The 18,964-nt window shown below is 50.1% G+C and overlaps 1 protein-coding gene across 1 annotated transcript in view; it reads left to right on the forward strand.

Annotated features, from left to right (window-relative positions):
• Elmo2 (engulfment and cell motility 2) overlaps positions 1–18,964 on the forward strand; it is a 37,177-nt gene that overhangs the window by 2,996 nt on the left and 15,217 nt on the right. The window contains exons 2-8 of the mRNA XM_050151127.1: positions 7,555–7,673; positions 7,897–7,937; positions 8,358–8,430; positions 9,047–9,097; positions 12,252–12,433; positions 13,797–13,896; positions 15,102–15,253. Coding sequence (XP_050007084.1) covers positions 7,596–7,673; positions 7,897–7,937; positions 8,358–8,430; positions 9,047–9,097; positions 12,252–12,433; positions 13,797–13,896; positions 15,102–15,253 — 677 coding nt within the window. The 5' untranslated portion in view covers positions 7,555–7,595. The remainder of the gene's footprint in view (positions 1–7,554; positions 7,674–7,896; positions 7,938–8,357; positions 8,431–9,046; positions 9,098–12,251; positions 12,434–13,796; positions 13,897–15,101; positions 15,254–18,964) is intronic.

Consider the following 18,964-nt stretch of genomic DNA (forward strand, 5'->3'; position numbering starts at 1 on the left):
CAGGTATTACGTGAAGCGCTTTGCCTACATTATCCCATTTCATGCTCATATGAAGTGCTGGTTCTAATCCCTGGTTTAGCTGTAATAGGGAGGCTGTCAAAGCTGGGATCCAGATGCAGGTCTGGCTGCTCCAGGATGCACACCCTTAATCACTCAGTGCCGTTGCTTCATGGGAGGGTCAGGGCGGGAAAACAGTTCATTCCCTGCCTCCACATCCAGTCCAGAGACACTGTGCTTGCAGCAGAGCTATGTGGCAGGCGAGGAGTGCCCCAGAAGTGGAGGCTGGGCTTTTTGTTGTTGTTGTCCCTAACTGGTGTCCTGGCCTGGCCTGGCTTTGCTAGTTCCCCTGGACCTCAGTTCTCTTCTTTATGAAATGAGAGGAAAAGCTTGGCCTCATTCTCAGAGAACAACGCTGTGTTGTTATGGTCTCTTTTGAAGGAGTTGGGCCCATAGCCTCCGGTTTTAGGGACAACTCAGGCTACTCTTAGCCTGCTGAGCCCCACCCTAGCCAAGCTCTTTCTCTGTGTGTAACCATTTGGTGAGAAAGTTTTTTGATTTTTTTTTTTAAGTTTTATGTGTATGGGTGTTTTGCCTGTAGGTATTTATATCACCATATGTGTGCCTGTGGAGTCCAGAAGAAGTCGTCAGACCCCCTAGAACTGGAATTAGAGACTGTTGTTAGCTGCCATGTGAGTGTTGGTTTGAACCCAGATCCTCTGCAAGAGCAGCCAGTGCTCTTAACCACTGAGCTATCTCTCCTGGCCTGAGAAACGTTTTCTTAAAATTCATCCATATTTTCTCTCTTTGTTTCTATTCCCCCTGAAATCTGACCCTTTGTGAGAACCACTTGTCTCTACAGTTATAGTCAGGGATGTACGAGTTTCAGGAAATGGATAATGCCGTCACTAATGGTTCATTACTTTTAAAGACAGTGAGGCCTGAGGGCATTTGGGTGGAATTCTATGGGCTCAGCTCTGTGCTAGGCATTGTACTGAAAACTGGGGACAGCTGGTAGATAGGGAGGAGGTGTGTCATCCAGTGACCCTGTCCTCAGGCTGCTTCCCCTCCTGGAGCAGGGTCTCCATCTCAGCCTCCAGTAAAATCATCTGCAGGAGACTTCAGTGACCCAGCCAGCCACTGGGGGTACACAGCCAGTTTGGAGAGCCATTGATCTAGAGTGGTGGTTCTCAACCTTCTTAATGCTATGACCCTTTAATACAGGTCCTCATGTGATGACCCCCAACCATATAATTATTCTCGTTTTATATGTTCATAACTGTGATTTTTCTTCTGTAATGAGTCATAATATAAACATCTGATATGCTGGATGATCTTAGGTTTCTGTGAGAGGGTTGTTTAACGTGCAGAGGGATCGTGCCCCACAGGTTGAGATCTGCTGGTCCAGGGCCTTTTTCACGACCTCATGATGCTGTGAACCACTTTGAATTGCATCTGAAGGCAGGTCCCAATCCAGAGGGTGTGAGCTGGAGGAGACTGGCTCCTAAGGAGTATGCCATGTGCCTAGTTACCGGGTAAGAGGCTTTCAGAGGCAGGATTATAAAATCCACAGTCGTGAAGGTGTGTAGCAAGGACTGGCACCATCACCAGTACCTGAGGGTCAAGGATTAGGAAGCCACAAGGGAGGACTTGTAGAAGGTGGCCGTTTGGACAGGGTGCTGGAGCTGATGAACAGCAAAGGGGCAGAGTCGTCCTGGTTTCCAGGGGGTGGGTGAGAGGTGCATGATTTGCACAGGGGTAAGTGTGGACACCACCACGGAGCTGGCCTAAGGGTGGATGTCTTGATAAGACCAATTACCCACCGTCCTCCAAGAACTGAAGTTCCGTAAGGTGGCTGCAGCGTGAATGAGCTCAGGGAAAGTTGCCATGCAGCCTCTTAACACATATGTTGCTTTTTCGCATGGTGGCCCTTAGCCACAGTTGGGCGAGGCCTGTGTTCAAATGTCAGTGCAAAGGAGATCCCTCGGTTTCTGTGGGTTTGGTAGTCCTGATCTTCTCTCCTGTGGCAGTTCCCGTTCTGCACCTAAGGGCCACACTCTAGTGTGGCTGAGCTGAGGGAAACTGAGTCATTCTTCAGATGAAAAGATCACAGGGGAGAAGCCTCTACTGAGATTGTGAGCTTGATTAAAAAGAGGGTGTGACCTGTAGTTACCTCCTTGGTGAGGCAGCATTCTGTCACAGGAAACATAAACCAAACTCACCCAGGCCTCCCCCACTCATGGCAAGCAGCATAGATCAGAAAGTACACAGGGATCCCTACCAGCTGGGGGCAGGGGGAGCTGGTAACTTTCTGGCATCCTCTCTCCCCTACACCTCCTGGGAGAGATTGTCTTCCTTCTCGAAGCTGGGCTCCAGTTCTACTGGTGGATTCAGCCTTACGCTTCCCTGCAGGGGTGCTGGACGAAACCTTCCTTCATGATGCACCTCTTCCAGATTGTTCTGTTGGAGCGCCTGTACTGCCATGCTCAGCTGTGCCAGCTGTGTCATTGGAGGGCAGCATTGGTGCTGTCCTTCCAGGACTCTCGGATCTGTGTGAACCTCTTCCATTTGTTTGATCATCTTTGTGTCTGTGGTGCCTTCAAGGCAGCTGCAGGCGACTAGGGTCTTGCTCAGGCCCAGAGACTTGCCTAGCATCCCTGAAGTCATGAATAAAGAAAGCTGGGGAGGAAGAAGGGTGAAGAATCATTGGGCCAGAAGGGGCTGCCACCTGGGAGTGGGACTCCAGGGCTCTCCAGGGGCCGTGGGCTGGGAGTGGGACTCAGGGCTCTCATGCTGGACGGTGGCTGTTGAATTGCTTGCACTGCTGTGAGTGGTGGAGCGAGTGGCTATTTATAGCCCTGAGAATTTTGCAATGTTATTGAATTGCTTCGAGCTAATTTCCCACTTCCTTTCTGAGATAGAAATGAAGAGAGTAAGCAGACACGTGCTAGAGGGTTTCCCTGCAAGGAGCTCCTTCATCCCTGAGTGCGCATTGTCTGGGAAGTCCTGCTCCGTTTTCCTCCCTCCTTGTGGTCCTGGGGAAAGGAGAAGATATTGTTTTCCCCTAGCTAGATTCCCCAGTAAGGCTTATTCTAAGTTCGTTCTGAAAACAGGATTGTGTGGGGATATTGTGTTGCAAGGCTTCCGGACTTGATGGGAACAGCTCCTGCCTCCTGCCTGTTGGGAGCCAGCTCTAGTTAGTAGAAGTGGAAGAAGCCAGAGCCACAGGGTTTTGGTGTACAGAGGTCCTTTTCGGTAGGAGGAGCTAGTGAAGAAATCTGTGGGGACACAATGTGGGGACAGTGCACACACAATGAAGAGTGCTCCAAAGGGGAGGTGATGTCCCAGCTGGGTCCTGAAGCTTGGATAGGAGCTCTCTGACAGTTAGTAGAAGGGACTTTTGAAAGGTACAGGAGAAACGAGGGAACTTGGCCACAAGCAGCCAGGAAGGGTCTGCCTAGACTGGCCCAAGCACCGCCCGTGGGAGTGTGGGCAGCCTTCTGTAGACCATGGAGGACCATTTCCTGTTGGACAGGGCTCTGGGCACATCTGGCTTTGCCTTTCAGTGCATGGACTTGAAGTCTCCACTGAGCAGCTGGGATGTTCACACACAAGGCTGCCTTCTTTGGTACGGCTTTCTAACACTTAACACCTGGTGACCAGGTGACTCCAGGTGACTTAGGATACCCCTGACTTCCCTTATGTAGAATACGTATCCATACAGATTGGCTGTGGGGTCCAGGTGGCACAGGCTTGTCACCCTAGCTGCTTAGGAGACCGAGACAGGAGGATTACAAGTCAGGCCTGGGCAACTTTATGAGACTCCTCCCCACTGCCTTAAAATAAAAATAAAATACAGTAAGATTAAAACAGGGCTGGGGATACAGAGTGCTCTCTAGCAAGCTCAGAACTCTGACTTAGAATCTCAGTATCTCTGTAAAGGAGAGGGAGGAGGGAGGAAGCTTCCTTCACCTGTATAATTGTTAGCTAATGTTACCTCATCAAAGGAAGGACAGCGTGGAGGGAAGACAGTGAACTTGGACATCACTGAGATCCAGTTCTGATGTAATTCCCTTCCCTCTTGCCCCTCCCCCCCTGCATCCCTCCCTCTCTTCCATTCCCTCTCTCCCTTCCAGTCGGATGAATAGGATGGAGGGTGAATTTCTCTGAACTTTGACCACCTTTCCTATTTTTTTTTTTAAATGTTTTCAGGGTCCTGAGGCATCAGCTATAAAATGACAGAGAAGCAATGAGTTAGAGGCTGTCTATACACAAGTGTCATGTCTGAGGGCCCAGAGTCACCCTGTGAGCGGGCCGCTGAAAGCAAACCAGCCCTCCCTACGTGGGTTTTGCTCATGAATTTAGCCAGTGCTAGCTGAGTGCCCACTGGGTACATCCATCATCTCGCACCATGACACCACTGTCTATTTTGGCCTCTGTTGTAGTTTCTCCCAGCTTGGGGCAATCTTAGACTTGGACTTTTCCCTTACAGCGAACAGAAATGCAGGCTAACACAGTGTAAAGGGCTGTCATTGGCAGGATACAGGGGCATTTTATTTAAGAAGTGTCTCCGTGGCATTTGGAAAGTGGTCAGGCTTTGCCTATCCCGTAATTTTTTTTTCTCATTGCTGGTTTTTGGCCTCACGTCAGCTGTGCGGGATAGCTTCCTCTGTGAGGCTCATGGCCTTTCCTATGGCGTTGGTTTGTGAGTAGCTTTGGCTCGCCCTGACACTCTCGCTGGGGCTGTGACCTTCCTGCTCTCATGTCTGTTACCACCAGCCTCTTCAGTCAGTGTCCTTCAAGTTCAGAGATGGGATTAGATTTGTCCACAAAAGCCAAGTGTTCTCTTCCTTTCCTTCAGCTGGGACAGTAGTCTGCTTGTCTGTGAGGAAGACAGTTGCTGACTGTGGGCTTGTTACCATCCCTTGGGTGCCCTGGGTGGCTGGAGATTTTCCTGCTCTGTATAACATGGGTAGAGTTTTGAAATGAATCATTCAAGACCAGCTTTGATTTGATGTGATGACTAAATTACTTGGAACCAAAACAAAGTAGTGACGACACACTCAGCTTGCGACCTTCAAAGGGAGTGCTCAGGAAGGAGTCCAGAGAGTTTGGCATGTTTCCTGATGGCAGAATAAGGGTTAACTCCTTGAGGACCTTTAGAAAGGTCATCCTCATTTGGGCATTTTTATGTTCTGCTTTGGAATCGTGAACTTGCACCTCAAAGGGCATCCAGGGCACTTTAGAACTAACACACTCGTGTTTCAAGAACAGAAGACAGGGAGGTGGGTAAAGACGTGACAGTTGTGGGCTCTGTCCACCTGCTTTCTTCAGCAGGGACAGCGTCCCAGCCTGGTGCTCTTTTCCAAGTGCCTGCTACTCACTGTGTGCACGTGTGTATGCATGCATATGTGCTTTTACCCACTGAGCCATTGATCCAGGCCCCACTTATTTTGAAAAGAAAAATCCCTTGTTGACAAATCGTCTGGAAAGCTGTACTGTACACTTCCATTTATAGGAAGCACCAAAGCAGGCCCGGCTCCTTGGTGGTGGCGAAGTCAGTAGGAGCTAGGAGGGCAGGTGTGTTGTCTAGAGTGGTACTGGGTGGAGGTTTAAGGGATCCTCGTGTGTTCCTATTTTTATAATCTGTATCCATATGCACATATGTGTAGATATGCTTCAGGTCCGTGCGCTTAGTTGTAAATTACAGGTCAGTTCTTAGAAGTGACCTCACCACATAGGGATATCCTGCTATCAGGGTCCCAGCTCCACGCGGGCCCAGCACACTCTGCCCTGCTGTCCCTGGAGCCCCTCCTCCAGAAGTTAGTGTCATGGGGCCAGTTTCCTTTTAGAGGTTTGGTGTGGGCCTAGGCACATAAAAACTGCACATTAAGGTTCTGCCAGGAGCTGCAGAGACAGCCACCCACTGCTGTCTCCTTAGGGAATTCAGACCCGCTCAGGGGAGAGGGAAGAGCTGGCTGACTCTAAGCTCTGGCCATCTACCCCACTTACTAGCTGGGTCAACTAGGGCCTGACCAAGCCTCACTCTTGTCCTCCTCAAGTCTGGTGCTGCCCTGCCTCTTCCTGAGGGCTGCTGGGAAGCAGCAGTGGATGTACTTTCACACCCTGATGTTTTTGACAACTGGCTCTTGACACAGCCCACCCCTCAGGAAATGGTGTGTGCTTCCTCCTCTCTTTCTGGGGGTGTAGAGGACACACTTCACGAACCCTTTTCACAAGAGAGGTTTGTGCCCACCAGGCTGTGAGAACTGGCATCTGCTGGAGCTGGAAAATTGATATCACACACGATTAACAGCTTAGCAACAGCGGTGTTACACACGCCAACAGAGGCAGGCGGTCCCCATTAGCCAGGCATGAACTGCAGCGAGGGGCTGAACCTTGAGGAGGCAAAAGGTCTTTTTCATTAAGAGAGCGCCCGCTCCTGAACCTGTAGGCAAGAAGTGTAAATATACATTGAAATAATCCATCAGCAGAGTGACTGCCTTCGTCAGACCTTGGAGAGAGCCTCAGTGCTGCCCAGAATACCACTAAGCCACCAGAGTTGCCTAGGATACCAGTCACATGAGCCCATCTCCCAGACTTGCCCCAGATGATTTATTTCCCTTTATTTTCAAGGGCAGTGGGGGGCAGGGGGCTCAGATGCACTTCCTCAGCTCCGCCCTCTAGAGGGGTCTTTGTGTGATGGGGGGGCTCAGATGTACTTCTACAGCCCTGCCCTCTGGAGGGGTCTTTGTGTGTGATGGGGACATACACTTAGATTCCCCACCCTCTAGAGGGGTCTTTGTGTGTGATTGGGAGGGGGCTCAGATGCACTCCCACAGCCCTGCCCTCTAAGGGGTCTTGGTGTGATGGGGGGGGCACACTTAGCTGCAGACCCACAGCCCCACCCTCTGGAGGGGTCTTGGTATGAGAGCATCCTTATTGCCTGCACTCAAACTCCTGGCAGCCCTTGCCCTTGGCACTAGGGACCAAAATAGCATTTCCTGTTTCAGTTCTCTTCTCCATTTTCTGAATTCCACATTATCCCACAGGGAGGAGGCTCCACACTGTGTCTTTTGAAGGGGCAGGAGTGGTCACAGCAGTGGGGAGGAGAGAGCAGGCTGGGCCTTGCCGACACTGGGATCTGCTGAGCATAAGTGGCCTGGCCCCTTCAGCCAATCACTCAACCAAGAAAAGACTGTCTCTTCCCTTCTGCTTCAGAGCATGGGCTTCTCTCGTCCTGAGGCCCCAGGATGGGAATTTGCACCCAGTGAGCTCTGCTCCCACCCAGTCCTGTTGGCCCCTCACACTGACTGTCACACTGGCCGATCTTGCTGCCGCCCGGGCTGCAGATGATAGAGAGCTTTGTCCCATTTCTGCTGCTGATTGGATCTAAGGAGACAGCGGCCCGAGGAGAGGCTGCGGCATGAACTTAGACACTGCACCGAGCAGTTTCGCGCGTCATTTTAGATGTTGTCTTCAGCCCTCCCGAGTGGACAGCGAGAATGAAGAGGAAGGCACACTTTGACCTTCCCTTCTGTTTGGTTCTCTCTGCAGGCAGCTGTGTCTGTGTCTTGAAGCAGGGCCCGCTGAGAACAATGCCTCCTCCTTCGGACATTGTTAAGGTGGCCATTGAATGGCCAGGTGCTAATGCCCAGCTCCTTGAAATCGACCAGGTATGTCAGCTGTAAGGAGGGGTCAGGTGCACAGAGGAGGAAGTGTTTAGGCCCAGAGGCCACTGGCATCATAAGCAAGGGCAGTGACAGGAAGGCTGTACGCTGGGCCTGGTCCTCCCCAGGGAAGGTAGTCACTGTGGCTTGGGAAAGACTTTTCATCAGAGGCTGAGTGGTCCTGCTGGTAGCATACCATGTGCTGAAGGATCTCCCCCCTCTCTTTCAGAAACGGCCCCTGGCATCCATCATCAAGGAAGTGTGTGATGGGTAGGTTGACTTCCTTTCCACAGTGACAGCTAAGAGTGGGGGAGGCTGCCCTGCCCTCGAGGAACTTGTACAGAGAGGGTCCATTTGGGCTGGGTCATTGTCTTACCAAGGAAGGTCAGTTAATGAGGATGTCCCTGAGGCGTCCTGAGATTCTCATTTATTCTTGGACCTAGGAGTGGCCTTTGGGAGGTGTGGGCAGTATGTGAGACTCACACCCCTCTGTCTGTACCTCCTCTTGTGGTACTGACCCTCACTATGGTGGAGAGCCTTCCTTTCTCAGGAGCTCTGCCCAAAGCTTTGTTTGGGTTCCACTGTGCTCCAAGGCTGACAGTCCTTAAGTCACTGTTGAAAATCATTTGTTACTGCTCTAGACAAGCCCAGAGGAGAGGCCAAGAGGGTGTATTGTTTTCTCTCACACAGGTGGTCACTGCCAAATCCAGAGTACTACACACTCCGCTACGCAGATGGGCCCCAGCTCTATGTCACTGAGCAGGTAAGAATGAAGTAATCAAGGTCAGGGCAAACTTAGCTTGCAAGTGACCTGCCAAGGAGATGGTACTATCCAGCTTCCTGGCTGTCTAGGCGGCCCATTTCCTGGTTGAAGAGCTGCCCTTTGGACAGCATGGAGCACACCAGCCTGCTCCCCAGTGGCTGAGTGCCTTTGCTTCTTGAGACCCGGAACTCTTGAGGAGAATCTTAGGATTTCTTTGCAAGGAGCAAGCAGGAGGAGGCCTGCTGCAGAGCCTCAGTGAACTATAGTTGTCCCTCAGTCCCCATGGGGAGTGGTCCCTAGAAGGCCAGCACAGCAAACTCTGGGTGTTCAGATGTCATATAGCTGCCTCTCATCTGACACATGCACATGAAAACCCAGTCGAGAATGTGCTTCGTGCAACGGGCAGGCCAAGGAAGTTCCTGCTGCCCAGCAATGCTTTGCGTATACCGTTCAAAGCAAACCTCCCCCTGCAGAGATCTGTGGTTCACTGCTGGCTGGATCATCTGCAGATGAGGAGAGCCAACTACACCTTTAAAATGACGGCAAGTGCCTATTGATTGACCTCCATGCACTCTTAATCTTGTCTTTTTGTTTTCTTTGATTCTCTGCTTCCCAGACTCGAAGCGACATTAAGAATGGGACAATCTTACAGCTGGCTATCTCTCCGGTAGGTATTCCAGTTACCTAACACCAAGTGCTGTGGTGGGACCAACTCTGCTGTTGGAAATCCCTCACCCTCTCAGCCTGGCTACAGCTTATGAGCAAGGGCAGCAGGCAGCTCTTGGCATTGGAAAGTCACTCCGGCTCTCGGGACTGAGAGGGCAGCCTACCTCAGCATGCGGGTTTCCAGAAAGCTTTGCTGGAGCCTGAGCCTCGAAGGTAAAGCTGGAACTAATGGAAGGAAGGAAAGACCTGTTTGCTAGTGTAGAGACCATGGCTTCAAGGTGTGCTGGGGCAGCACTGGTGGTCCAAGGACCCTGGAGACAGTCCCACAGTTCCTCGCTCGGCTGTCTGTGGGCTCAGACCTTACTCAGAAAGAAAGGGAATCAACAAAGAAAGTGGCCTGTGCTTCCCTTTGGTGTTACAAAAGTTACTTTCACAGGCAGGCAAGGGAGGCTGGTGGGAGAGTGATCTCTGAGACCCAGCGAAGGCGGTGGGATGACAGGGTTGATGGACATGAGGAGGACTTAGGAGATAACCTTAGTGAATGTGGCAGAGTGCTGGGTGGGGTTGAGGGGGTGCTCAAGGGGATCCTCTCATTCTGTATAAACAACCCTAAACATGATTAAAGGAAGCTAGCAGAAAGGGAGGAGCCTGGAGTAGTAGCACAGGCCTGTGACCCCAGCATTGGGAGGTAGAGGCAGGAAGATCATGAGTTGAAAGTCATCTTCAGTTATAGGCTAGTCAAGGCCAATCTCAGCTGTAGATCATACAGATAGTACCCTGTCTCAAAACAAAAAGAAGGGGTGTAGGTGGGGTGGGGGTAGTGGTGAGGAAGGATGGGAAGTGACTCAAGCAGAGAGCAGGATAGGGAAGAAGTGGCCTGAGGCTCGTGAGGAGCACAGCGAGAGCAGGGCGGCTGGAGGCACAGACTGCACAGCTCCGGTTCCAACAGGAAAGTGGACAGCCAGGTGTTCTGAATGACAGTTGGGGGCACTGTACCAGGGAGCTCAGTCTCAGAGGGAATAGGGGAGGACAGGAACTCAGGAGATATGGAGTCCAGAAGTGTTGCTGTGAGAAATAAGTAAAACGCATTAACGTGTTACAAAACTTGTGAAATTTGGCAAAGATGTGAAAGGTCTTTGTGCCCAGTCCTGCAGCCCGCTCTCCAACCAGAGGCTCCTTTCTTTCTCTTGCAGTTTTTTGTGTGTCCCATGGATGAGTTCAGATGGGAGAGGGCGAAGGTGCAGGAAAGGGGGTAAGGTTGCAGTGTGCATCAGGGCAGGGAGGCGGGCTTGCGACAGAAGTGATCACCAACGCTCAGCCTTGTAGGAAATTTAAGGCTGTGTTTTCTTGTTGAGGGAAGGACCAGCTTGTCCTAGGAGGGGACGGGGGAAGAGTGCCAGCCAGCACTTACCTTGTTTCTCTAATCCCTCCTGATTGCATCAGCTAATCCTACCAAAGAACCAAGAGGGAGGCATTCTCGGTAGCCCATTTTACAGACAAGGAGACTGAGGATTTAGGTTGAGTAGCTTGTCACTTGTACAACTGAAAAAGTAGCCAAGCCTAGTTCAGACTTGGACCTGTGAGGCTTGGCCAGTTTCCTCAGCATCCTGTTCACCTCCCTCCACTCGTGAAGGTGCTTCTCCACGAGACACACCATCCCCTTGCAAACACACACTAGGCTCTGCTGATTTCACATGACAGTTGTCAGAAGTGCAGAGTATCTTGTAGACCTCTGCATGAAGTGGAGGGGACAGCAGCCTGGGAAGGCCATCTCTGGAGGGAGGTTGACATTTGGATGGAAGTTTCTAAGTGTGATGCAGACCGGTACCCTACAGACTGTCTTGTTGGTGATCTTTTTCCTCTGTCCACTACATTTTCTGCTGTAGGGTTAGAAGGATTTGTGATCCCTGAACGGGCACAGCCCCCCCCCCCCTTTTCTTTTTCGAGACAGGGTTTCTCTGTACCTTTGGAGCCTGTTTTGGAACTCACTCTGTAGACCAGGCTGGCCTCCACCTCACAGAGATCTGCCTGCCTCTGCCTCCTGAGTGCTGGTGCTGGGGTCAAAGGTGTGTGCCACTACTGTCTGGCTCAGGCTCCTTTTTGTAACAGAGAGGCAAGGGAGGGGTAGCTGGCTCTGCTCCCCGGCCTCCAAAGAACTGGGTTCCTGACACCAAGCAGACAAGCAGACCTGGGGCAGTCTGCTCTTCCTGCTCCTTTCCAGAGAAAGTGTTACGTTCAAAGTGTGTGCGATGAAGCAGTGAGCTGATTCTGACTGTGTGGTAGCAAGTTGAGCATAGGGGTGATGAGTGGGCATCCTGCTTGGGGAGGACCCATGGTGGGAGGCGTTTGTCCTCACCAGCCATCATGTCTGGGAAGCTGTTCACGGTCGTGGCTTCTGGATCCTCCATCCTTCACATTTCACAAGCATGATTCTTTTGGAGTGATCTAGAACTTTGAATTTTAAAGTTTTAATTGTCAGGCCTATTACACTTTAGAATTAGATCCATCAGAGTCATCAGATTAAATTCTAGGGCAGGGCCCTTGTCCTCTGACAGATGATGTCCAGTTCTCCCCCACCCCCGTTGCTTCCAGGGGTGGTGCTTGGCTTTTTAGCAGAACCCCTACTGTCAGGTAGTGCTCATCAGTAAAATGCTTCCTGTTAAGCCAGATCTGCTTCTGCAGACTTGCACAGTTAGGAGATATCCCAGTTTTCTTTATCTTCTTGGTAGGAATTAAAAGAAAAATCTGTAGACCAGGGGCTAGCATGATGGCTCAGTGGGTTAAGGCACTTGCCGCCAAGCCTGATGGCCTGAGTTCTATCCCTTGGACCTCATGGTGGAAGAAGAGAGCCTACTCCTATAATTTATGCTCTAATTGCCACACTCAGGGTATGGCATGCACATGCGTACACACAAAAGAGATGTGATTTTAAAATAAATCCATAGGCTGTAGGGGTATAGAAAAGGAAAAGATACGGATATCTACAGATCAGTCTCAGAATTCTGGAAATTCTCTTATTGGTCCGTCCCATAAACATTTATTTAGCAGTTCCTAAGCCACGTGAAAACCTAACTCTGCCTGGGGCTCGGCTGCGAGCCCATAGTAGTAACCTGCTGTAGGAGCAGATGGCATCTCTTTTGTCTCTGGCCTCACAGTCCCGGGCTGCACGCCAGCTGATGGAAAGGACCCAGTCATCCAGTATGGAGACCCGGCTGGATGCCATGAAGGAGCTGGCAAAGCTCTCAGCTGACGTGACTTTCGCCACGGAGTTCATCAACATGGATGGCATCGTCATGCTGACCAGGCTGGTGGAGAGCGGAGCCAAGCTCCTGTCCCAGTGAGTATGGCCCAAGTCTTCCCTTGACCTACAGGGCTCCTCTTCTCACCTCTGGGTGTCAGCAAGGAGTCCAAGTCCACATACAGAGAGCTCTCGTCCGTGTTGGGGTCCTGCATCTCAGAGTCCAGGGGACTCTCGTGGGTTGAGTGACCCAGTGTTGTGTTGTACTAGGTGAGTAGTGAAAGTAGGGGCCGTGGGCGTCAAGAAGGAAGCCAGTGCACAGCAGAACTGTAACTTATGGAAAGTGCTTGGCCTGATGAGGTTCAGGGGAAAGAGGGGAGCTGTCTGTCATCTTAGTGACCTGCCTGCCCTCCCTGATCCCATCCCCTCTCTCCTGATGTGCTGCCTCCCTTTGGATGCCATCTCCCTGCTCCACACTGTCAAGAGGAACTCAGGACTTGGCACCACCCCTGGACACCTCTACTTCCCTCCAGGCTCAGGTGGCTGTGCCCTATTTATGATCAGCAGTGAGTGATAGGGGCCCAGGTCTCCAACTAAACCTGTGGAGCCTAAGCTATCAGGCAGGGAGTCAGAAATCTCACAGGCAGCAGATCAGCTCCCAAAACTGTCAGCCAAGCCAAGCAGCTAATCCTAGGCATTTGTTGTAAAGTCTTGGATCCTCCAGCTGCACCAAGCAGAAGCCTCTGACTACCGTTGGGAGAGTGTTGGGCTGCAGCAGACCAACCTTAGTCTCCTCTCTGAAATGGGATTGACACTCAGCCCCGAGTTCTGCTAACAGCGTTATTACCTCTGGCAAACGGGGCTCTGGCTCGTTAACTGTAGAGCACTGTGCCACTGCATGAATGATTAAATCTGTAAGGAGAGACAAAAGGCAGACGATTAATCCTTACACCACATTATTGTAAGGGCACAGCAGACCTCATCAGCTTGCTCTTCCCACAGCCCTGTAAGACGAATGCTCAGAGACTAACTTGATCTTACAGAAGAGGAAGCTAGAGCTGGGGAAGACAAAACAAGCATGGCTACTGCTCAGACAGAAACCGAAGGTGTATCCACGCCCAAACTGTCCCTTTCACCCCATGCCTCTCGGTCTAAGGGGCAACATGGGATATAAGCTCTCATAGGTCCCCCAGCAAACTGCATTTTGACAGAGTCTTTGTTTGGGGAGCTAACAGACTAAGCAAGATGGTGAAGACAAGCCTGGGTGCCTACAGCCCACTGACTTTGCAGTGTAGGTACCTGGGCCACATCTGGCCTGCAGCTGACTGGACGCTGCAGGCACTGACTGCTGCTTCTGCAGATTTCCCATGGGTGTTTACTGAGAGCTGTCCCTTTTGTAGCTGCCTTCACACTTGTGCTCCCTGGATCTGAATCTGTGTTCTGTGTGTTGCACATGTCTCAGCTACAGTGAGATGCTGGCATTCACCCTGACTGCCTTCCTAGAGCTCATGGACCATGGCATTGTCTCCTGGGACATGGTTTCCATCACCTTTATTAAGCAGGTGAGGTCTCCAGCACTCTGTTTGTCTCCTCCCTCTCCCTGTACGTTCTCTGGGACATGGTTTCAATCACCTTTATTAAGCAGGTGAGGTCTCCAGTGCTCTGTTTGTCTCCTCCCTCTCCCTGTACGTTCTCTGGGCATAAGGGGAGAGCAGACACTGCAGTCTGTATGCAGTCTCTGGCAGGAGTCATCTTTGTATTCCCTGGGGCTGGATTTTTCATCCTCAAGCAATAATCTTCCCAGGACTCCTGAATGTTGTATACTCTAACACATGCTCCTCAATTTACTGTAGGTTCTTTCTTGATAAACCCATCATATGTTGGAAATGTCACCAGATTAAAAATGAATTCACTTCCCTTGGCCCGTTGAACATCCTCCTTAGCAGCTTGTAGTGGCTCCTTTGTTTGTCTCTTGACCGCATCCCTGGGAAATATGGCTCAGTTTTCACAGCCTGGTCTCAAGAGAGGCCATTGTCACTTGCCCAGGAAAAGCTCTCAAGTCACAGTTTGCTTTCTCTCTCGGGGCCTGCACCAAGGACAGGGCTCAGAGCAGAACTGGTTGTCAGGGAGGCTGGCACAAAACAGCCAGTCATCAGCTCTGAGCTACCTGCTTCCTCAGCTCTTCTGAGAGAAAGCTGCATCTCATTTGCAAATGTGCTTCCTTTGTGCAAATCTGACAAGTAGCCTGCTTGGTTACAAGATGAACCAGAGCAGCTAGAAGAGCCTTTCCCAGTCTGCCATCCGGTCTGCTACCAGAAGGGGCAGTCTCAGCCCAGAAAACTGGATGAAAACCAGGCTGTCCATTGCCTAGCAGTTCACATCTTTGGCTTGAACCATTGAGAACTTCCCAATGTTAGGAACACTTAGGCAGAAGTGAAGTGACAGTGTGTGGAGGGTTTGGCTGATGCTCTAACTGTAGAGAGTGGAAGGGCAGGTAAAGATAAGACACAAGAGTCAGTACAGCAGGTCCACCTCAAGTTGAACTCTTGTTTTGAAAAGGATTAAGGTGTTCATCACTCAAGAAACACAGTTGAGTGGATACTGTCACATAGATGGAGGCGTCCATGCTGAGGGAATCCTGGTTCATTGGCCAGAGCAGTCATAAACCAGATGTTGTGATCCACATAGAGGCAGTCTGCTGAGAAGAGAGCATCAGGGGCTTCCTCGGCTCCAATTTCCCATCCAGTGTGCCTCTCCCTGGATCTAGATTGCAGGGTACGTGAGCCAGCCGATGGTCGATGTGTCTATCCTTCAGCGGTCCCTGGCCATCCTAGAGAGCATGGTATTAAACAGCCAGAGCCTGTACCAGAAGATAGCAGAGGAAATCACCGTGGGACAGCTCATCTCTCACCTGCAAGTGTGAGTAAGGGCCTGCCCTCCCCTGGCCAGTCCATCCTCTGTCTTATAATTCTGCCTGGCCCTACACATTCCTTCAGCACCTCCTCCTCCTCTGTGGGAGTTCTTTTCATAGTTCAGACCCCAGCTGCCAGGCAAGGTTAGACACTCCCTCTTCTATGGGCCTGATAGTCTTGTTTGTACCCATGACAATGATATTTATGTAAAATACTGTATTTCATCACCAGTTGCCATCTGAAGTTCTGAGCTCCCTGGAAACAAGGACTCAGCCATTTCTGAAGCCCCTTCCTGATGTAAATGGAAGCTTGGTTTGTCGGGTGGTCATTTACTGTGGTGGCAACAGTGTGATGAAAACATCCAGAAATTTGGGCTACGTGTAAGTTTGGGATGCCAGCTCAGACCCAGGCTCTGGCGTGCCAGGGTTTGGCCTTGAATTACCTACTTGAGTCCTTTGGCCTTGATTTTCTCATCTCTGGATCTATAAGTCATCTCTACCTTCCACACCTATGTGGGTCAAGGGAAATTTAAAAACTAGCATGATGGCCAGCCCAGATGGTTTTAGTTTGCTTTTTTTTTTTTTTTTTTAGCAAGCTTACTTTATCAGAACACACATTTAGCCTGTATTAAAAGCAGGAGACATACAGGCACCACTTGGAGCTAGTGTTCATGATTAAAGGGACCAGACTTGCCTAAAGAAGGGTGGTAATCCTGTTGATTGACGCTGATGCTCCTTCCTGCTTGTTGGCCTTGATTGGAATGGGCCGGATGCCCTGTGGGGCCCTGAGCATGCAAGACGGGTAGATGCAGCTTCACCCAGGACCACCAGCCCAGGAGTGGCTCCCATCAATCACTAATTAAGAAAATGCTCTCCAGGCTTGCCTACAGCCCAGTCTTACAGAGGCATTTTTTCGCTTGAGATTCCTTCTCTCAGATGATTCTAGCCTGTGTCAGGTTGACATAAAACTGGCCAGCACAACTGACCTTTTGTCTAGGAGTCCACATCTTTTCCTTTCCCCAAGACCACACATTAATAAAGACATCAAAATAGAAAACATTTTACAAGCTTAAAAAATCTCACAGCCTTACAAAATTCAAGCACTTTAGAAGTAGTTTCTTTAAAAATATAGTCTCTTTTAAAATCCAAAGTCTCTATAAAAGTCTTAAATCTTTTTTTAAAAAAAAAAGTTTGAAGTCTCTCAACTGTGGGTTCCTGTAAAATCAAAAATAAATACTTTCTTGCTTCAAGAGGGAAGAACCAGGGCACAGTCACAATCTGAACAAAGCAAAACCAAACTCCATCTGTAAATAACTCACAATCCTCTGAGGGGCTTGGGTCAGTTCTCCAGCTCCGCCTCCTGCAGCACACACAGCTTGTCTTCTGGGCTCAGGCTGCCTCCACTCCACTGCTGTTGCTGTTCTTGGTGGCCATCCCGGGTACCAGCATCTCCAAGACGCTGGGGTCACACTCTGCAGCTGGGCTGCGCTTTCACCAATAGGTTCTCTTCACGGTGCCACGCCTCAACTTCTCTGCACGGCCCCTTCAGTCCTGGGGCTTCCACTGCACTCCAGCTGCACCTTCCCCAGTGCTTCTCCTGGCCTCTACCATGCCACGCCACTGGTGCTCTCCAATAGTCCTTCATGCCTTTAAAACCAGTACCACCTGGGTGACTCTTACATGAGGTACCAACCTTGGCTGCCTCTGGAACACAGCTTCCCTGTGCTCTCAGGAAACACTTCCCAGATTTCACCTCCGTGATGCTGGTCTCTTCTTAATCACTGCTAATTTCTCAGCTTCAACAAACCAGCATCAAGTGTCCCAGTAAAGCAACGGTTTCGCTTCAATGGTTCTGATCCCTTGCTAATCACAGCTGATTCTTCAGCTCCAGCTGAGCAGACACACAGATGTACTGGCAGAGTCTTTGCCTCCCTCTGGAACTCAACAAGCCAGGTCATCAGCCTCTGCATTTCTCTCAGTGTTCTTATCTTCCAGGCTCCCACAGAACAGCTCTCCAAGCTTTGAACACTCAATGGTTTTTATAGCCCAAAGTTCTAAAGTCCTTCTACAGCCCTCCCAGAAATATATGGACATGTCTGTCACAGCAATACCCCACTCCTGGGCCCAGTTTCTCTCCTAATTAGGGTTACTATAAACACCATGACTGAAAGCAAATTGGGGAGTTTAGGGTCTGTTTGCCTTATGCTTCCACATCACTGTTCGTCATTAAAAGAAGTCAGGACAGGAACTCAAACAGAGCAGGAATCCAGTCAGGAGCTAATGCAGAGGCCATAGAGGGCTGTACTTACTAGCTTGGTCAGCCTACTTTCTTACAGAACCCAAGACCACCAGGCCAGGAATGGCCCCACCCACAATGGGCTGGGTCCTCCCCCATCGATCACTAATTAAGAAAATATCCTGTAGCCCGTTCTCATGGAAACATTTTCTCTTTTAAGGTTCTCCACTTTTAGGTAACTCTAAAGCTAGCCAGCACAACCCAGGAGTGCTCCTAACCCATTTCCCCATTAATCTAGAATACACATATGTGTGCCCTGATCCCACCTTGTCACTGGTGTTTTGGGAGGAGGAGTGGGACCCATGCTGTCCATGCTGACCCTGGACTCATGTTCCTTTTCCTTTCACATCTCACATTTGGGAATTACAGGTGGGTACCACCACCCCTGGCGTCATCTTGTCATTTTTAAAGGATTCCTCAGCCCCAACTTTCATACTCAAAGAGCCAGGATAGAGAGATCACAGACTCTTGATAGAGATTTCATGGGTCCCGGCAACCTTACTCCTCTTTCCTCCTCTCTGAATTGGAGGTGACCTTAGCTGCTCTCCCTGAGAACAGTAGAGAATTGTGACGTTCCTTAGACTTTTGTCACCAGTGTACATATGAGGCACCCACAGTGTGGCAGATAGAAGCCCCAAGCCAGCATTATACGATTCTGGGGAAATGCTTATGATTATTTTATTTACTTAAAGTAAGATAAATTTGTAGTCAAACTTTGAAAACACGGAAAAACATAGCACATTATTTGCTCATCACCCCACTCCAGACTGGACCACTGCTGAACACTAAGTTGAACGTCCCCGTAGCTTTTTCCTTTGTATGTTTTCACCAAAATTTAGATCTTGCTCTACATTCATATGTACCTACGTTTTTCTTCTTTTTTTCTGGCTAAATAATTCATCTTGAACATTTTCTCATATCAAGCTTTTTTACAAGGATGCTTCTAACCCTGTTCTACATCCCAGGTGTTTGTGGAAACGAGTACCAGCTGAGCTTTTCTCTCCTTGAGAAGGTCACACACAGTCAGCTAGATACTCTCTGTACCATATCTGGGCTTCACAGATACTCCAAACCCATCTCTGAATCCCAGGTTAATAATCTTCACCCCAAAGCAAGATTTTTAGGAGGCCCTTAGGAGTTGCGCATATTAAACAGCCCCCAGTGAGAGCATTTGGATTACTTAACATTCTTGTCTTTTTAATAGGACTCTAGTGTAACAGCTCGTCAATAAATCATGCATAGCTTCCTGATTACTATCTTGGATAAATCCCTCCCGTGAATTACGGGGTCAAGTGTGCGCCTGCGCAAAATGCTTTTCTGACTTAGCCCCAGGTCATTGTTTGATCACAATCTGCGAGTGTTTTAAGCTGTCTGTGAGCACCATCCTCTTGCTCTGCAGTCCCCTGATTCCCTTGCCTCTGTC

Source organism: Alexandromys fortis, unplaced genomic scaffold (assembly GCF_014885135.2).
Source record: "Alexandromys fortis isolate MF-2015 unplaced genomic scaffold, M_Fortis_MF-2015_v1.1 scaffold_27, whole genome shotgun sequence".
Lineage (NCBI taxonomy): Eukaryota > Metazoa > Chordata > Mammalia > Rodentia > Cricetidae > Alexandromys > Alexandromys fortis.